General features: G+C 42.3%; 1 protein-coding gene across 2 annotated transcripts in view; it reads right to left on the bottom strand.

Moving 5' to 3' along the window:
- Positions 1–21,495, bottom strand: part of GOLIM4 (golgi integral membrane protein 4) — a 311,354-nt gene that overhangs the window by 136,584 nt on the left and 153,275 nt on the right. For both annotated transcript variants that reach the window (XM_085635164.1, XM_085635165.1), the window contains exons 3-4: positions 8,027–8,076; positions 2,321–2,374 (exon numbers count right to left, since the gene is read on the bottom strand). In XM_085635164.1, coding sequence (XP_085491290.1) covers positions 2,321–2,374; positions 8,027–8,076 — 104 coding nt within the window. The remainder of the gene's footprint in view (positions 1–2,320; positions 2,375–8,026; positions 8,077–21,495) is intronic.

Here is a 21,495-nt window from a genome sequence, read left to right as displayed (position 1 = left end):
ACCCTGACCCCTGAAAATACCCCAGCACCCCAAAACCTTAAACCCACCCTGAACCCCTAAAATTACCCCCTACACTCCAAAGCCCTATCCTATCCCACCCTGACCCCTAAATATACCCCAGCACCCCAAAACCTAAACGCACCCTGAACCCCCAAAATACCCCAGCACCCCATAACCTAAACACACCCTAAAAATACCCCTTACACCCTATCCCACCCTGAACCCCAAAAATAACCCAGCACCCCAAAACCCAAACACACAACCCTAAAATTACTGCTGAACCCCCATAACATATACCCCTTCACCCCAAACCCTATACTTACCTTGTACTTGCATATAAAAAACATATGCTTTTACCATTCACGCATTTACAACAAGTTTCGCTGTAAAAGCATGCGTGGTAAAAGCATATAAAAGGTAATGCCATACGTTGTAATGGCATTACGGAGTAATGGTATTTGCGTTGTCATGGCATGCGGGGTGATAGTATGCGGGGGAAAAGATTTGTTGTAATGGTTGGCCCAGACTACATCAGTTTTGGAGCGAGGTTTTTTCTGAAATTAATAAAAGTTCCAAGCTATAATCCTGCCACAGCTTACGTTGGCTTTATTTTGCTCATTGCATCTGGTAAGTAGGAAAAATAAGCACTCTCAATATTTCATCTCGATAGCCAGAGCAGTGGCCCACTCGTTTATCTTGCAATATTGGAAAACAACTACTGTCCCTACATCTCAAATTTTGATAAAATTAGCAGGACCAAAATATTTGAGGAGGTATATGCACGGCGAGTAGGGGCTCTGCCCAGGTTTTTACCGATTTGGGGAGCTTTGAAGGAACCCAGTTTTTTCCTTTGAGGATGACTGTTTTTCTTGTGTTTTAGTACTGGGGTACCTTAGCTACTAGACTATACCCAGATCTTTTGAATCTGAGAAAAGTAGTTTTGACACATTTTATATTAATTGATCAATGAATGATTTTTAAATTGAATCGATAATGTTTTCTGATTTAAGATTCATCTCTTTGCTGTTTCGGAGAAAGTTAAGCATGACTTTTGCACTACCAGCACAGAGGCACTTTAGGTTCGAGATTTTATCCTCATTCTTTTTGCACTTTAGTAACGTAGCATTGAGGTTTATTAAAATAATGGAGCATTGACGGATTCCTGAATTGATTGGGATAATGGATTCATGCTGTTATTGAGAGATTCGGATACCTGATGTATTCCAATTTAAAAAGGGTGCCTGACTTCTATCAAATGGTTTATCATGATCGAAAAACTGTTCGACTGAACTGATTAACTTTGTTCTTATTGCCCACTGAATTGTTGATCATGGAATACATGACTGGCTTGATTTTATACTTTTAGCACTGAGGGACTTTAGGACCCAATTTACTCTGATAAAGCTATACAGTTTTTAGGAGTTACACCTGTATTTTATTGTCTTCTGTGTAATATATCAAAACTGAGAAACCTAGAGGCACTCAGTCTTTAATAGAGGAACCTGGGAATAGACATTATTTGAAATATCTGCTGAACTAGAGCACTTTGTTTTCTAACGTTCAATGTTTTTTCTCTTTTCTCTCACATTGTCTTATCCAGTATTTACATGCAAAAGTTTTCTTCATTGTATATCCTGTTCAGCAAAGAGAAATAAAAGAAACCAGGGAACAAACCTTGAAAAAAAAAAAAGATTGATTCTGAGAGGATGAACATCAGCTCCTCCATGGAAACATAGATAAGTAAGTAGCTTCTATTATATTTCTGAAAGATGAATTTCTATTCAATTGTGAATTCTGATAAACTTAAAGCAATCCAGTGCAGCTTCCATAATTTCTCAAGACTCTGTCCATCTTTGTTTATTGTAAGGGTTAGTTTAGAAACTAAGTTCAATTTTTCCAGTGCACAAAAGTGCATACATGGAATTTTATTTACAACTATTCACTTGCCTTTCGAGCATGCTTTTTAAAATAAAAGTACTATTTAATATATCTTGGTTCGCATCAATAGTGAAACAGACTTTATGATGCCTGGTCAGCATACAATTTGTTGATGTTATGGACTTAAATAAGACTGATTTTAGAGAGGTTGTTACCTTAGATATCATTTCTACTCCATTTTCGTAATCTGCAACTGCAAAAGAATCTAAGCATACGACTGTCCCTCCAACTCTACCCAAACCATTATAAAAAGGTAAACTGCTGGATGATTGTAGTGCTAGCAACAGAAAATACATTTTTAGATCGTTTTATTTTTACAACTTGGCAATACATATTTGATGACTGTACAGAAATATCCTTAGAAAGATCTCAAAGTACCAACCTTTAACATTTGGTGTTGTGCACTGAGTGCACTGTATCGATTGTTGGAATCTTGCTACAATAAAAAAAAATTGATATTAACTTTGGTGAAAAACAGTTAAAACATGGTTAGATTTGCTGTGAAATACATTGGGATATATAATTTCCAAGTTTGCTATGAAATACATTGTGATATATAATTTCCAAGTAATAAAGGGCATGGGAAGGGTCTATAGAAACTAGATTGCATGTTCAGTTATCCTGTAGCAGGTGATACATCCAAACAATTACCTCATTAGTCTTTAGATACTTGGGACTGGCAAGGAAGCCTGTGGAATACGCACTACAGGCACGATCAAATGGATCAAATCTACATCAGCATTATCTACTATTGCAAGATCGGAATGCTTGGACTGGACAGTAAACATTGATTCTCTGATTAGTGGAAGCTTCAGTTGACTTTAATAGGTTTCTTATCCAGAAGAATCCTTCCTATTGCTTGTTCTAATTTAATAACAAAGACCTCAGTCAAGAAAAAACCTCCTTGTCAACACACCATTCAAACCTATACTCCTTTCATACCAAGGGGATGAGGATGGACAGCAGCAGCATAAAACACCAATAAGAAGAAATAAGTCAGACAAATTTATTGGACACAATAAAAGCAATGTACACAATCAATAAAGTTACTGGTGCAACAAAAAAACAAATTCTTTGTATCAGTATATGAATATTAAAAAACATGTAATGTACTCAAAAAATAAAACACGACCTATACAATAATGAAAAACACAACATTAAAATTGGGAGCAGCATGGGAGGAATATATTTTACTTATAATCCTGTTCACATAAGGAAAACACCAAATCAAAAAATTGCATAAATTGTGACCCGAATCAGTGTCCTTTTCAATGATATGTCACACAGATCAGTGTTACTGGATTTTGAGTGGTTTCCTTTATAAAAGCATCGACGCGTTTCGGTGGGCCAAGATTCACAGCCAGCACCTTCTTCAGGAAAAATATAGTACAGTCCCAACAATTAAAATCATGAATCCTTTCATGAATCCTTTAATTGGCAATGTCCATAAGGATCCTGCCAACGCTTCTGAACTTTAACTTATTTGTATTTTCTTAGACGATTCTTTAGTAGCAAACACCCTGGTATTTGATTACATCCGGGTCTTAATGGACCAAAGGATAGCGCTTCTTGCCTGACTCACAGCCATGCCATAGTGTCTATATATTTTAAACATGGATTTTCATAAGACCTTAGGTGCTGTGTCTGTGGTCGGTAACCGTGCCAACGTCTGATATATCGAAAGGGATAAGTGGTATCCAGAGACGGTGCCGAAAGATCACTCAGTCTCCACTTGCTCAGATGTACGTGGCACGGTCTTCCTCGTCGGGTAAATATAAAAAACTCGGACCGTTTATATACCACTTATCCCTTTCGATATATCAGACGTTGGCACGGTTACCGACCACAGACACAGCACCTAAGGTCTTATGAAAATCCATGTTTAAAATATATAGACACTATGGCATGGCTGTGAGTCAGGCAAGAAGCGCTATCCTTTGGTCCATTAAGACCCGGATGTAATCAAATACCAGGGTGTTTGCTACTAAAGAATCGTCTAAGAAAATACAAATAAGTTAAAGTTCAGAAGCGTTGGCAGGATCCTTATGGACATTGCCAATTAAAGGATTCATGAAAGGATTCATGATTTTAATTGTTGGGACTGTACTATATTTTTCCTGAAGAAGGTGCTGGCTGTGAATCTTGGCCCACCGAAACGCGTCGATGCTTTTATAAAGGAAACCACTCAAAATCCAGTAACACTGATCTGTGTGACATATCATTGAAAAGGACACTGATTCGGGTCACAATTTATGCAATTTTTTGATTTGGTGTTTTCCTTATGTGAACAGGATTATAAGTAAAATATATTCCTCCCATGCTGCTCCCAATTTTAATGTTGTGTTTTTCATTATTGTATAGGTTGTGTTTTAATTTTTGAGTACATTACATGTTTTTTAATATTCATATACTGATACAAAGAATTTGTTTTTTTGTTGCACCAGTAACTTTATTGATTGTGTACATTGCTTTTATTGTGTCCAATAAATTTGTCTGACTTATTTCTTCTTATTGGTGTTTTATGCTGCTGCTGTCCATCCTCATCCCCTTGGTATGAAAGGAGTATAGGTTTGAATGGTGTGTTGACAAGGAGGTTTTTTCTTGACTGAGGTCTTTGTTGGTGCCCCTCTCCTTTGCCATTGGGGTCCCTCTCCCGTTTTTTGAAGAACTAATTTAATAACAAACCGTTAACATTAAGAACAATAAGGGCACCAAGGAAAAGGCCTTTACTGAAAATATAAGCAAGAAGGGTGTCCACCATGTATTCTGAACCCATGAAGTAGTTACACAAGAAATGAACCAACGCCCAGTTTCTGCTAGAACTATTACCTTAAGTGGGATATTACCCAAGAAGTCCTACGGTTGCAGATTTTACTCTTGCAAAGCAGGCCACATTAAAAAAGGCATGGAAATGTAATATACACATATGTATCAAACTAGTCGAAAAATACTTGAAAGCTACTTCTTGTTGAATACTTTTTCCCCTTAGCCACTTTGAATGCTTTGATACTATGTATATACAATTGTAGGGATCTTTTCAAACAAAGATATACAAAGAAGGCTTAGTAAGACTATAAAAACTGGAACATAGACATTCTGAATAACACTACATGGATGGCACTTGAGGGACCCCAGCACATTGGCCTTAAGTTAATTAGAACCTTCTGGAGACAGCTGTATGCATAGCCGTCTAATGACTTGCTGTGGCCTGCTTCGTGTGTAATGGAGATTTGGTCAAGTCTAAATTTCCCCACAGACATCAACCAAGACATCCGGTTGGAATTACAGAGCAGCACTATGTGCTCTGCATTAACATTAACTAAAGGCATCTGCACCCACTCTTTCCTGGTATATCTTTACTTCTTTCAATCATAATACATGCTTGCTGCAGGTAAAACATGTTAACCACCAAAACATTAGATGGGTCGTAAATGCTGCATAAGATCTGCAGGAATTTGCCTATGTGATTCCGTTTGCTCAATTTATTTCCTACTACAGGTAGTTTCCGCTGTTTCACGATCCTCATGTTTTCCATAAAATTTACGGCAAGCAGCACGGAGTAACAGGTAAGCCGACTTCAGACATTTTTGTTTTCACTTTGAGTAATGGTATTTGGTTTGTGCTCTTCTATTTAAAAAGCAGTTCATTTTCATTTCAGGTTTTTCTTTTAATTCATTTTTGAGTTGGGCCATTTTTTAAAATTATTTGCCGCCACCTTTAAGTGTCAGCACTTTTGCTTGCCATTGAAATGTTTTGCTTTTGCTTGCTTGCTTTTACATCCTTAATGCTACTGAATATATTTGCATGCTGAGAAAGGCAATACCTATTGGCTATGTTAATGCTGTTTTTTTTTCTTTTTTAATCTGGGCCACCCACTGGCCTGCCTACTTGAATTTTTTGTGTGCTTGAGAAGAAGCAGGGTCCACACAGGCTGTGAGCCATGAGCCTCTTAATATATGCCCAGTTGTGGAGGGCCTTTGGAGAGGATGTCGCGTCTCTGTCCCAGCACTGGTCAGGATTCACACTTACACCCCCCCAATTCTCATAAAAAAGAAAGCAAATGCTTTTGAGGCGGTTGCCAATGTCTAGGGCAGGGTGCAAAACCTCCAGTGGAGCCTCACACTAGCTGGAAGCCCACTCTCAGTATGGGTTTCCAGCTCACTTTGTCTCCCACCGTGTGAAATCGACTACTCGCAGTGTATCTGTGTGAAGGGAGTCAATACTGTGTGACACACAGTGAAATCATGTGAGTTGGCAGGTTTGCACCCATGAGCAATTGGATGCATATATTACCCCAATATAGTGAAAGCACTTGTAGTATTACAGTGCTTGGAATTTGGAGTAAGGGAGGGGGGGAGAGACTGAGGTTCTGCCTCCAGTGTATTGTCAGGGACAAGTAAACAATAACGACAATACCAATCTTGCCACACACAAAATCGCTGGTTATTTGGGTTTATTTCTATATATGAGCAAGTACAGCATCATCATCATCATCATCCCTATTATATAGTGAATAGAGAGCATGGCAGAACCCAAGGATACCATCCAATCAGAAAAGCTGGAAGGTTTCTCAGCAGGAGCAACACTCTCAACCTCGGGAGCAGAATTCGCAACTCCAGCCACCCATGGTGCTTTCAAATCCCCACTAGGGGTTGAACAGTGTGATTACACGCAGCCTCTTTGGGACCTTCTAGGGTCAGGCCACATGCACACAGCAATAGAGCAAATGGTGACCTTGCAGTTTTCCATTGTGTTTTCAGCAGTGCTGCACCATGAGTTGGAACGCACACCTCAGACTGTTCAATATTTTTGCAAATGTGCAGTCAATGTTTCACATGGATACCATGCACTCCATTCCAAAATTAGGCCATTTGAGTTACTGTTGGATGCACGGCTACCAAGTATGTATGCGTATAATCTATTAACCCTAGTAGAGTATAATCTATTAACCCTAGTAGAGAGACAATTATGCTTTCCAGTCTCCTAAACTGAACTAAATCTCTTGTGCTACAATATGATTGTCCAATGTGCCCAAGCACAAATGTGAGAACAGATATGAAACCTTATTTTTGACTGGTGAGCTACAACTAGGAAGACTGCAGCCCCAGCTGGTCTGGTTGTAGAATTCTAAGTATTACCCCCTCAGTGCCAGCCTCTACATTTCCAAACCCAGGGGCCTATTTAAGGAGTTTAAGAGCAGAACCTAGTTCTGGATGTCACTGCCTTTATTAACCCGCTCCTCTGCATCTGCCATCTTGATGCCAATGTTGAGGCACGGGACCTTCATCTAACTCGCCCATTACTGAACTCATCAGCACCTGATCACTCCACCAAAAACATCATCCTCCTTGTAAAATTCTCAACTTCACCTATTAACCCCGCTTGTAATCATCAATCTCTCAACGCCCTGCCAATCTACCCATCACTGGCTGTTTCAGCTCATACAACGTCGTCTGTGTCAGTAAACGTTCATACCCATCCAATCTCAAGCTTCAGAGTGATTAATCCAGTTCATTTACATAAAGCCCCACATGGCAATAAACTTGGACAAATGTAAAAGGGACACTGCACTGTCCTAACTGCACCCATCCCTCCCAGTTTACTACCTTGATGTGGGCTAAGGAAAATCTTCCTGCTCCACACTAATCTGCTCCCGACGCATTAGTGGTCATCAAATCAGCAGAAGCTTGCGCACAATCTCTTCTAAACAGTTCCACAGTGATCCAAGGTTTCAACAGCTCTCTGGCAATCCATTTGCTCTCACATCTTACCTTGCTCACCCCACAAAGTCTTTCCCTGCCTATTTGCCCTTCTCAGAATTCCCCCATCCCCACAACAGCTGCACTTGCCCACAGGCACAACTTGGAAACCTTCTTTCATACGCTTAGGCACTGCTTTGGATATAAACCAGCACAAAGTTCAGGAACATACCCTCCGCTCTACAGCTTCATGCGCCCCATCTAGAGACAACTGACATCAGTCGACATTCCCAAATACTTTAGTCGTAAAAAGGAGCAATCAAACACACCTGTCTTATGACTTCTAAGATTGCTTCCATTCGCAAGCTTTTCAAAAATTGAGGACTTACCCTTCCCTTATTTAATGTTTCTTGTGCTTCCAATTTATAAACGAGAAAATCTAGAAAGAAAAAAGTATTCAAAAATAGAGTTATTTTGTAGTCTTTTAATCTAAACCTAGAGAGGCATACATGTGTTAATTTAACAAACTTCAGAAACAAAATGACATTGCACAGCCTTATGATAATAACGGTAATGCTTTTAAGAATTTAGCCTGGAAGGCGAACATCCTGACGTCAACAGGGGCCAGCAGATGAACAACATGGGAATCAGCTTCTGGGTCCTATCTTTGCAACCACGGAGTAACAAAACCTAAAGGTCCTAAAACCCCAAGCACCTGGACAATGAACTGTAGATGTGAAAGTGGGAAAAACACATACACATCCTCAATTTGGTTGTTGGCACCATCATATGGGTTTCCTAGCCCTTCACCCAGATCAAATATTTGTGTCTGTCTCATGTATATGCTTGTTTCTTAGTTGACAAGTGTACAAAAACAATACAAGTGCCTCATAATATAATCAGTTAATCAACAAAACAATTGTAATATTCATATTATACAGTACAACTAAATATTTATTGTAATGAATCTCTAGATTCACTCCTATGGGTGCAAAAGAAAAAAGTTATAAAATCAATTTATATTTCACAGCATCTCAAATGAAATTAGCCATCACCAGCACTTAGTACAGTATGGTTGCAGTTCCCAAAATCTGAATTTTGTTATATGCAGCAAAATGTTGTGCACTGTTTTATTGGTTAGCATATGTTTTAGGTGGTATGAAATGCTCTAGAATCCTTAATCTCAGCTTTCTCTTTTTTGCTCTCAATAGGCAACGTATTTGATTTACAGGAACACTGCAAGTAGCTATTAATCCACAGAGTGCCTTACGACCTTTACAATGCAGGACAGTATTAATTGGGTTTAGTTGGATTTGAAATCTGCTGACTCAATGGTGCCATTTGAATAATATGCTTTGTTAAAACACAAGCATTCAGGTCTTTTAAAAAAAGATTATCAAGCTATTGAACAATTACAATTGCACTTAGTGGACTTTGGAAGAACTATTTTAGCCTTCAGTTCTCGTGTTTTTCAAAAATGATCATTTGTTACCTTCAAACAGACCATTCTATTTCGTTGTTACTGGAGCAAGAAGAAAGGTTTCAAAACTGTTTACTACTTAAAGGAATATGCTACTTACCAGTATGCATCTGTTCTTGGCATGTAGAGCTGCAGAGCCACACACTTAGGATAAGATCGCCATCTGGTGTTGGGCTCGGATGCTTGCAGGTTGTTGTTGTCTTCGGAAGAAGTCTTTTGGTCACGAGATAGGTGACTCCTCCCTTGGACTACAGTGCGCATGTGCATCCACTCCATCCTCAGATTGTTTTTCGCCATGATGGGAAATGATGGAGTGTGTAAGAATAAGAAAGGATGTCCATGTGTAATGTCTAATTAAGACAATGCTGGAACAGATACAGGTCCCGGGGAGGTGGGTAGGCGTGTGTGGCTCTGCAGCTCTACATGCCAAGAACAGATGCATACTGGTAAGTAGCATATTCCGTTCGAGGCATATGAGCTGCAGATCACACACTTAGGATAGACTATACAGCAGTGTCTCCCCTAGCGGTGGTCACCTGTATCGGTTGCAGCAGTTTGGAATAAAGTTTTAAGGACAGCCTGACCCACAGAAGCTTGTTGTTTGGCTTGTACATCAATACAGTAATGTTTAGTGAAGGTGTGTGTTGTAGACCATGTGGCTGCCTTACAAATATCTTCTAAGGGAATGTTTCCTAAGAATGCCATGGAAGCCCCTATTTTGCGTGTGGAGTGCGCTCTAGGGGGAACTGTTAGAGTGCGTTTAGCTTTTTGGTAACATATTTGGATACATTTAACTATCCACCTGGCTATCCCTGATTTGGAAATGGGGTTGCCTTTATGTGGTGGAGAGAAAGCAACAAACAATGGTTTGGTTTTGCGGAAAGATTTGGTTCTGTCAATGTAATACAGCAGGGCTCTTTTAACATCTAAGGTATGAAGAGCTCTTTCAGCTACCGAGTCCGGATTTGGGAAGAACACTGGTAGCTCGACTGATTGGTTAAGATGGAATGGAGAAATGACTTTTGTCAGGAATTTTGGATTTGTTCTAAGAACCACTTTGTTATGATGTAGTTGTAGGAATGGTTCTCGTATGGTTAAAGCCTGGATTTCACTTACCCTTCGAAGGGATGTGATAGCAATAAGGAAAGCCGCTTTCCATGTAAGGAATTGTAGTTCGCATTTATGCAGAGGTTCAAATGGGGGACCCATGAGCCTAGTGAGAACAATATTTAGATTCCACACTGGAGAGGGTGGTAATCTGGGAGGAATAATCCTTTTAAGACCTTCCATGAAGGCTTTGATCGCAGGCACTTTAAATAGTGACAAGTGTTGTCGATTTTGTAAGTAGGCTGCTAATGCTGCTAGGTGGAGACGTATGGATGAGTACGCTAAATTACATCTTTGCAAGTGTAGTAAGTAGCAAATGATGTTCTGGATGGATGCATCCAGTGGGCGTATATCATTGTTAGTGCAGTAAATGGCAAATCTTTTCCATTTTGCAGCGTAGCAGGCTCTAGTAGTAGGCCGTCTGGCCTCCTTTATGATATTCATGCAGTCTGGTGGTAGGTTGAGTTAACCGAACTCTAGGACTTCAGGAGCCAGATCGCTAGGTTCAGTTGATGTGGATCGGGGTGTCTAATTTCTCCATGGTTCTGGGTTAATAAGGACGGGGAGAGGCGCAGTCTTTGGTGTGGAACTAGAGAGAGTTCCAGTAGTGTTGTGAACCAGGGTTGACGTGCCCATGTGGGAGCTACTAGTATGAGCGAGAGACTGTTGCCTGAGCTTGCGTACCACGAATGGAATGAGTGGGAGAGGCGGAAAAGTGTACGCAAATCTGCCTGACTAGTTCATCCATATCGCATTGCCCTTCGACTGTGGGTGGGGAAACCTGGCGGCGAAGGTTGGGCATTTTGCGTTTTCGTGTGTGGCGAACAGGTCTATGTCTGGTTGGCCCCATTTTTGGAAGAATGGGAGTAGGACTTGTGGGTGTAATTCCCATTCGTGGATTTGCTGGGTTTGTCGACTCAACAAATCGGCAATCTGATTGTGAACTCCTGGAAGGTGTTCTGCTAGCAGGTAGATGTTCTGGGGAATTGCCCATCTCCAAATGTTTTGTGCGAGCTGGGACAGTTGGAGACAATGTGTGCCTCCTTGTTTCTGTATGTAATACATGGCTGTCATGTTGTCCGTCCGGATGAGGACAGTTTTGTTCTTTAGATGTAATTGGAATTACTTCAATGCTAGAAACACTGCCAGTAGTTCCAGGTAATTGATATGGAGCACTTTTTGTTGAGTGGTCCATTTGCCCTGAGTGGTGTGTCCTAGGAGATGGGCTCCCCACCCTGTGAGAGATGTGTCAGTTGTCAGCACTATCTGTGGAAGAGGCTCTAGGAACAGCCATCCCTTGGACAGGTTTATGGTGTTCCATCATTTTAGTGAGCGATGTGAGCGACTGTCCACTAACACCAGATCCGTAAGTTGTCCGTGAGCCTGGTTCCACTGACGTGCTAGACATTCTTGCAAGGGTCGCATTTGAAGTCGTGCATAAGGCACAATGAAGATGCATGACGCCATCATGCCTAGGAGTTGCATGAACACTCTCGCTGCGAGAGAGAGTGTTGGGATTGAAATTTTAAGGTGAGAGCTTGTATATTGGCTATCCTGGCTGGGCTGGGATACGCTATGGCCTTGGAGGTATTTATGGTGGCTCCCAGATATTGATGTATGTGGGAGGGTTGTAGTTGAGATTTGGGATAGTTGATGGTGAATCCCAAGTTGTGTAAAAGTTGAATAGTTTGGCGAGTGTGTAAAACGCATTTGTTGAATGAATTGGCTTTTATGAGCCAATCGTCGAGATCTGGGAAGACATGAATTTGTTGTCTCCTGAGATGCGCTGCTACTACGGCTAGTCATTTGGTGAATACTCTGGGCGCAGTTGTCACTCCGAACAGGAGGACAGTAAACTGATAGTGTTGCCCGTCTACCAGGAATCTTAGATATTTCCTGTGAGCAGGATGCATGGGAATGTGAAAATAGGCATCCTTGAGATCTAGTGTGGCAAGGTAATCGCCGTTCTGTAATAGTGGAAGCACTTGTTGAAGAGTATTCATATGAAAATGATCTGAGTGTATGTACCGGTTTAGGAGTCTGCGGTCGAGTATGGGTCTTAACGTCTCGTCCTTCTTGGGGATTAGGAAGTATAGAGAGTATACCCCTGTGCCCTGATGTTGGAAGGGAACTGGCTCTATTGCGTGTTTTTGAAGCAAGGAGAGAACCTCTTGCTTGAGGAGTGTAAGATGGTCTGGCGACATGGGACGCTGTTTGGGTGGTATATGCGGGGGGTTTTTGTGAGTTCCAGGCAGTAACCATACTGGATAATTTGTCTTACCCACTTGCCTGTTGTAATGGAATTCCAGACAGGTAGGAACTGTTTGAGTCTTCCCCCGACTGGAGTGGAATGGTCTGGGGGGAGTGGAGGAAAGTCACTGTTTAGTGGCGGGGGAGGTGCGAGTGTTGGTATTGCCTCGACCTCGTCCCTTGGTGTTGTTTCCCCTATATCCTCCTCTAAAATATCCTATATTGGGGGATGTTTGTGTAGAGGTTTTGAACGTGAAGGAGGTGTCTGCTCCAATATTTTTGGATGCTCCTCTATAGAAGGAGCGTCGAAAGGAGCCACGTGGCTGTGGAGACTGCAATGCTCCCATGGACTTAGCAGTCTCGGTGTCTTTCTTCATTTTTTCAAGTGCAGTATCTACTGCTGGTCCAAACAGTTGCTCTTGGTTAAATGGTTGGCTAAGTATGGTACTTTGTACTTCTGGCTTAAAGCCTGAAATACGTAGCCATGCATGGCGTCTAAGAAGTACGCTTGTATTGATTGCTCTAGAGGCAGTGTCTGCGGCGTCAAGTGCACATTTAATTGAGGCATTAGAGATGAGCTTTCCCTCTTGTATAAGGTCATTTGCCTGGGTCTTGTATTGGTCTGGTAGGTGTTGTATGAGATCTTCTAACTGATCATAGTGAGCCCTATCATAGCGTGCCAATAGGGCTTGTGTGTTGGCAATACGCCAATGGTTAGCTGCTTGTGCTGCTACTCTTTTGCCAGAGGCTTCTAAAAGTTTGGATTCTTTGTCTGGGGGCGGTGTATCTCCTGTTGTTTGGGAGTTCCCACAGGTCATTACTCAAAAATTACACACTGAAATTGCAGAGGGAAGGATGGCTGGCCCCTTCCTTTCTTGGCCCCATCCTTCCTTGGCCTCTTCCCAATCTTATCATTTCTCCTTTAGGAGTGGTCCCTAAAAAGACTTATGGAGAGTTTCGCATGATAAAGCATTTGTCTTGGCCACAAGGTTTGTCTGTGAATGTTTTTATTGCCAAGGAAAACACTGTTGTGCAGTTTGCTTCAGTGGACATAGCTCTTGATCTGGTAAAGAAGGCCGGCTCATGAGCGGAGTTACCAAAATGTGACATCAACTCTGCTTTCAGGTTACTTACGGTTCATCCGCAAGACTTTGAATTACTCGGCATACACTTTCAAGGACAGTTCTTTGTCAACAAAGTTCTGCCTATTGGTTGTGCAGTCTGTCAGCTTTTCGAAGACTTTACCTCTTTTTTGCAATGGATTTTCTCCTTCAGGTCAGGTCATACCCAGGTGTCCCATTATCTGGATGATTTTCGTTTTGTTGGCGTGAAAGGATCACAACAGTGTGACAAGGCACTCCGTTTCTTTCAATCTTCAATGCAAGGGTTAGGCTTGCCTCTGGCTAAAGAGAAGACAGAGGGACCTGCAACATGCCTCATATTTTTAGGTATTGAGATTGATACAGTGAAAATGGAGGCCAGATTGCCGGTAATTAAAGTGCATGAAATTATGTATTGTTTGGAACATGCTAGGATATCACCGAAACTCACTCTGTTTGAGATGCAGTGGTTATTATGACACCTAAACTTTGCTTGCAGGGTAGTAAAGGCAGGGAGATCCTTCTGCCGGAGGTTGGGCTTTGCTATGGCTGGTGTTTTCTTACCTCATCACAGGGTTAGAGTGTCTACGTCCATGAGATTCGATTTTGAGGTTTGAATTATTGTCCTTAAAGGCTTAAACAGTGTTTCTATCTGGTCTTTGGACGAAAGCTTTCTATGGTCAGTACAAATTGTTTCTGATGTGTCAGGAGCGAACGGTTTTGGACTTTTCTGGGACGGAAAATGGTGCGCTGAACCAAGGCCTCATAAGTGGGTTAATGAGAATCGCAGTATAGCATTCTTTTAATTAGGTCCCCTGATCGTAGCTTTGACAGTTTGGGGCAAGTTTTTGGCCAACAAGTCAGTGCTTTTTCATGTCGAAAAAACTCGATTCCTCAGGAAGTATGGTTTCTAGCGGATTGAAGATAAGGATGTTGGTGGAACACTCTCTTGCCATCAACACACATTTAGCTTACAGAAGGGCATGGGCGGAATTTCTCCAGTCATGTGCGGCTTGTCGTACAAATGATAAAGTAGGTTCTTTACTACAGAACAATGACATACTGCGTTTTGTTCTGAGCAACAAACAGGAATATATCCGCTACTACCATTGCAGGGAAGCTTTCAGGCATTTCTTTCTATGGTAAGTGATTTTGGGGTGATGACCCCTCTTTAGGTGAGTTGGGAAGGAGAATTTTACTAGGTTTATCTAAAATTAAGAGAGGTGGCTCTGTGCTGCACAAACCTATATCTTTTACCCTACTGGGGGGAATTATACCAACACTGTTGAAACTTTGTTATTCAAAATTTGAAGCGTTATAGTTTAAACATTGCATGTTATGGTTATTAAAGGGTCTGAAATCAGGATCCCCTTCAGACTCGTGCGCAGCTAGACTTGTGGCGGATACGGTTAATCCGGAAGTCAATAGACTTATTACCTTGTCCTTTACAGAAGCTCTTGTCCCGGCCGAGTGGAAGCAGGTCAAGATCTTCCCTCTGTTGAAAAAACCCTCACTTGATCCTCTATGTCCGTCAAACTACAGACCGATCTCCCTTTTGCCCAGTATGGCCAAGGTTTCTGAGAAAGTGGTCACCAGACAGTTGACCGACTACTTGAAAGTTCAGGCCTTCTCCACTCGGCTCAGTCGGGCTTTAGGGCCTCATTTAGCACAGAATCGGCCCTGGTGTAAATCTCTGAAGCCATCAGAGACTGCTTAGATGCCGGCGGGAGGGCCGCCTTGGTTTTGCTGGACCTCTCGGCGGCATTTGATATGGTTCCTCACGCGTTGCTGCCCTCCTGACTGGCAGAAATAGGCATATCAGGTAGCGCTTGGGGCTGGCTCCAATCCTTTTTGGAGGATCGGACACAGCAGGTGTGGCTCCCACCGTTTTCCTCATCAACGAAGAAAGTGACCACAGGAGTTACACAGGGCTCTTGTCTGAGTCCTCTTCTTTTGAATATTTATGTCACTCCTTTGGTTCAGTTGGCGGAGGACTTGTGGGCGAAGATAATCAATTATGCAAACGATACCCAGCTCCTGTTCACTTGGAGGAAAAACAAAGACTCTACTTCATTCGCCAAACACTGCCTGACCACAGTTTTTCATTGGTTGGCGGGGGCTGAATTGAAATGCAATGAGGAGAAATCAGAAATCCTCTTATTTGGCAATTTTCCCTCCTGGTTTAGGGAATCACTTTGGCCCTCCGGCTCAGTATTGCCTACCTCATCAGGGAACCCAGTTAAGAACCTAGGGGTCTGGTTCGAGGAGAATCTCCGATTCTCGACCCAGGTCAAGAAGCTGGCAGGGACTTCATTCGGTCTCTTAAAAATCCTCCGGAAGTTTCTCCCCCTTCTTCCTTAGGCAGCTAAGGAGACAGTGATTTGAGTCCTTATTCTTTCTCGGCTAGATTATGCCAACTCTTTATATACTGGCATCCTGAGCTACCTATTAAATAAATTGCAAGTGGTGCAGCACGCGGCGGCAGGCTGCTCGTGAACGTTCTGGCCAGATGTAGCGCGAGACAACACCTACGAGCCTTACACTGCCTGCCTATGGCGGAGAGGGTCAGATTTAAGATCCTTGTTATCTACCACCACGCTCTGTATGCCACTGGGTCTGGCTATCTTCAGAAACGGTTTTCCTTTTACACCCCTGCAAGAGACCTGCATTCCTCTACTCAACTCCTGGCCCAAGTCCAGCGTTTCCACTTGCAAAGGACAGGCGGCAGCTCTCTAGCTGTGAAGGTCGCCTTGGCCTGGAACGATCTGCCCTTTGTGCATCGATGCATTCAGGACCCGAATCTATGTAACAAGAAACTGAAAACTCATCTACTCCGTAATCTCGGCTCCTCTTCATTCTCTCAAGGTTCGCGCCAGGACACTCTTGTAGTATCTGTGCGCGATAGCAATGCAAATAACATAAAATTCTTTGGAGCTTTTAGGATATCATAGTTGTTGGGTAAATCATTTCTTCAAGGGCTTAAATATTCCAACGTTTCAACCACACCACCTTTATTAATTATTCTTTTAGAATCATCTAAAAACAGACCCAAAATGAAAAGAGGCTATGGGGGTACTGCGGAAACTTGGCGGTCCGCTCTGCCCATGGTCAGCTTGGTTACAATTTAAAGAATTTGAAAGTTATCCAAATAATTTTATTTTTCAGCATCAGATGGGTATGCCTTAACCGATTCACAGCTTTTAGCTGTTATGAGAAAATCTTTGCTTTTACTAGGTTTTAACCCTTTAAAATTCGGTACCCATTTTTTTAGAATAGGTGCAGCTTCAGAAGCTGTCAGAAGGGGTTTTTCTTTACAGCAGCTGCGAAGGTTGGGCCATTGGACAACAAATTGCTGTTTACAATATGTTAGAGATTTAGCTGAACTTAAGATATCGTTCTTTGGGTCTTGCTAACATCTCTTTCTTTTCAGGTAGTCAACTTTCTTCTCCGGCATGCATGGCGAGCGTCTGGATCGTCAGACACTCATTCGTGAGATGGGTGGCCAAACAAGCCGAGAGGAGCCATTATGGGTCTAATTTGGGTTTTAGTTTTGAGGACACTGAAATTACCCGGTTTGGTAAGGGTGGTATGCGTTGGGGTCAACTGTTACCCAGTTTATCAGAGTTATCTTCTTCTAAGCCACCCCCTACGATATTATTGCTTCATCTGGGTGAGAATGATTTGGTACAGCTGTCGGGCCTAGGTCTTCTGCTTGACATTAAAGCTGACTTGGCAAAGATTGTTACATCTTGGCCTTCCACAAAAATCATCTTCACTGCTCTGGTTCCAAGGCTTGTTTGAAGGGGTGCCGAAAAGTTTTCAGCTATTAACAGAGCCAGGCGCAAGCTTAGAGAGTTTCATCAGTTCTGCATTATTAACGATATCAGCTGGCTATCACATGATGACATTGGTAAAGACTATTTTCAATTTTTTAGGCCGGATGGGGTTCACATGTCTTTTATTGCCAACCAACTATACATTGTGAATATTAAAGAGAAATTATCTTACATTTTGGGTCTACATCCGTGGGGTTGAGGTACTGCATAAGCGGCTTTCCCCTCTTGGAGTGGTTTTGAGCTTTCTGGTATTTATCTGGGAATTTTCTCATTAAAAGTTTGTTCTGTACCAAGCTGGGTTATGAAGTTATTTTATTCTTGCTAAAATGCATAGAAGGTTAAATTCCACTTCTAAATCAGCAGGAAAAAGGGGGGGGGGGGGGGGGGGGGCGGCGGGTCGGACAGGAAAAACGCCTTTACAGGGTTTTTTCCTGGTGGCAGATTTGGACGGGATTGAGGCAGGCAGGAAGAGTTGGGGGAAGGCAGAATAGCTTAGGACAGAGGGAAAACAGAGGAAGAGGAATGAAGCAGGAGGTAGGAAGGGGGACAAACTAAGGGGTTGGGGTCGAGGTCCAAGTGGGGAAAAAGTCATGAAGGATCCATATGGGGAAAAATTCATGGGGGATCGAGATGGGGGAAAACACATGGGGGATCGCTATGGGGATATTTCATGGGGGATCAAGTAGGGGTGGGGTTACATTCAAGTTCATTGAATGCATTATTGTATCGTATTGTTTTGTTGCTGAAATAAAAGCGACCTTTTACACCCCATCGGTCTGTGTTGTCATTCGTTACCTGAAAATCGGTGCTTAGCATAGTGCCGCCCAACAGGTAAATGTGCTGCTTCGGTCATTGCATCTAGATAAACAATATAACAAGTAACATTCCACCTACAACAAGCCAGGACTATTGGCTTTGTCAATTTTTGTTAGTGGCATAAGTAAATAAGCAACAAATTTGGCTTCCTTGTACATAACATTTTAAATGCTTTAGTTCTGAAATGACGAGACTGTGAGATAACTATAAGGAGAGTGTTTGACTTGCCGTGAAGGTTGGTACTGCTGCAGAGTTAAATATTCTTTTTCACTTTGAGGATGAGGGCAAAAATGGAGAGACCGACAGGGACCCGTCTCAGCACCTGCTTTTTAGTACTGCCGGTGCTGAGCACCGTCAGGATCCGGTCCACTTAAAACCCTGCCCTGCCATGTATTTCAGGATACACTACGGCCATGATTATTAATGGACTTGCTACACTGGAATTACCACATATGGGTGTACAGCGCCCTTTATTACCAGTGCCAGTGCTATCAGTAACACTGGGTCACAACGCTACAAGGTGATTCTGTGCGAGTCCCCAATAGGTCGCTATAGAATGTAAATAACGTGAGGAAATCTGTGTTACTGAACTAATTTATTCATGTGAACAAGTATTTCCATGACATTTTTCGGGAGACCAAGTCCTCCAGTTACGAGACTGGAGGACTAGTCCTAAGAAAACAGTGTAGTAATAAGTCATTGCGAAATACAAATTGGAGTTGTAATACCATTTTGTGAGGAAAATAATCGTTCTGCGCAGTTTAGCATTAAAAGGCCACTCGTAATGGGCATATGCCTTCAAACAAGAATTTCAACTCCAAACTACAGTAGTACCTTATAACATCCATTAGATGGCAGCAGAGCACCAGAAGACTGACTTGGCATGCCCTGTGTATCGTCTAAATACCGCAACAGGTTCAGAAAAGAAACAACGGTCCTTGTTACACTGGGATAAAAAGCCCCGTGACTGAGACCTACTCTTTTTATGGAGTCGAGGCATTTTACTCCAAGTTATATTAACTATTTAACAAGCATGCCTCAAGTCCATAAGAGACCTCTTTGTTGGGGTTCCCTCTGGTTCAGGTTCACAGCAGTCGTACCCTTGCATCGACTGCTCAAAGGGGATGGGGGGAAGCCGCCTCGGGCCCAGGATGGAAAAGCCTCGCCCTCGCCTCGTGAATGGACAGCTTGTTGTACCTTTCTGCTGGAGGAATGGGCAGGGTGTGTGATTTCCTTTCCATACACAAAACAGCATGGCTGGAGAGACAAGTGGGACACCCAAGTGGAAACAACTGTCGCCAGTCAAGGCCTCGTAGAATGTTAGAGGGTCTTATAATGACAAACAAGGGTAAAGTTAGTAAGTCTGGGTTTAATGTGCCAACACATGTAGCATTAGCACATTAAAGCTAGACACATAGGAGGGTGCCTTCATTAGCGCTGAGAGGGGTATAGTTGTAAAGCAGTCCCTCGTGCAGGTTATGCGAGTGGATGCAACAAGGATACACCCACAAAGCCAATAGCATTAGGTGAAAGATTAATTTCATTACAAGACCGGGGGCTACTATTATGCAATAGTCCTTTATTGCTGCCCCAGCATGCAGCCCTATAAAGAATATCAACAATGAAAAAGAAATATAGAATGTTCAGAACACAAATATCCCGTGCACGCAGACATCCTACTCTTTTATTCGCTGCTCCTGACAGGTTAAGTGCTTCCTATTTATATGAAATCCAGTATTTGTAAAGCGCGAACAATTACCCAAGGGTGTCAAGGCGCTGGGGGCCGTTGGGAAGATTAAGCGAGCTATTGCCCAGAGTCACATGGTGCAGGGCTAACCTGCCCCCGGTGATCGAACCTTGACCCCTCGTGTTCCGGAGTCAGCCACCCTGGCCGCTGCACCACACCTCTTCCCTAAACTGAGTTTTTTGATACAATATTATTGTAGGGCATATTGTATGCTTAGTCTATTGTGCCCCTCCAATATACAGTCAGGCCAGTAAAGGCAAGTTTCCTTTTTTAGCGGTTTCTAAACATTTTATGTCAAAGCCCCTTACCGCTTGGGAGTGTGCATGGTCTTTGACTGCTGTGCAGTTGGAGAGAACCTTGGAGGCTCCTTTCACATTTCAACTATGCCAGTCAGTCAAATAATCTTTATTTCGGTCATAGACCCTAAAAGATACGTACTTACAGACAATATCATTGCTGGTATTTCCAGCGCTTAAAAATAAAAACAGAGAGCAATTATCATTCGATATGTAAAAATTGTTAAAAGTTAAAAAAATATTAAAACATTAGAAAGGACACCGGTTTACAATTCTTAATTGATTTCTGGAGGTAAATATATATATATAAAAAGAATTTATTTTTGTTTTGTTTATAAGAAGGATCTTCTCCTGCGCCACATAGCATCGATGAAACGCGAAACAGAGAATACAAGAGGAGTAGAAGTGTTACATTTGAGTATTCTGAGGGCCTCTTTGTGATGACTAAACCCCAGATTTCTACAAAGTTGCACAAGCCACGGTTGTCGTATGGATTTATACTTTGTGCAAGAGAAGAGAACATGGGACTTCCTTAGCCCCACAGGCCGGACATTCTACAGTCTTGTTGGCCGACCATTTGTAGGAGAAAACCCTAAGTGGGAGTCAACTATGCGGTCATAACCTCTACAGATGACTCCTTGCATTTTGGGAGGTGCCCCCCCCCTTTTTTTTTTTTTGACAGATTTTACTTGTTTTCATACATTGCACAATACAATTAGATCAATTGTCATGAGTCTGTTCAATAAAGAACAAATAGAACTCAAGTAACTACCACCCTCCCCTCCCTAGAAATCAGTGCAGCATCCTCAAAGTAAACTTAATCAGCATTCCTAAAGAGAGGGCCTCGAATAACAGGCAGAGAGATGCAAATTATAAAGCATCCCGGGTTAGTTCCAGGTAAATATCAAGGTATGCGTGATGTAGGGCAAAGTATGCAGTACAGCACTGATAAAATAATTAGGGCGAGCCTTCAGGCGACTCCGCAGGTGTGTCCGGTTCAGGGTTGGAGACTGTCCACTAAAGTTTACCAGGCCCTGGCTACTTCAATCTTTCCTATGCCTCTCCGGGCTTCTTTTAGGAGTATCCTCACCTCGCATCCCACCCATTTAATCATTTCTTTTTTCCAGAGACGAGTCCGGGGACCCCCTGGGGAATTCCAGTTTCTCCCTATCTCTTGCCTGGCCAGGATAAATGCTAAACCTTTGAATTTGCTGGTTACTTTCATC

The sequence above is a fragment of the Triturus cristatus genome, chromosome 11 (assembly GCF_964204655.1).
Source record: "Triturus cristatus chromosome 11, aTriCri1.1, whole genome shotgun sequence".
Taxonomy (NCBI): Eukaryota; Metazoa; Chordata; class Amphibia; order Caudata; family Salamandridae; genus Triturus; species Triturus cristatus.
The sequence above is the reverse complement of the archived record's forward strand: the minus strand, read 5'-3'. Positions and strand labels throughout refer to the sequence as shown.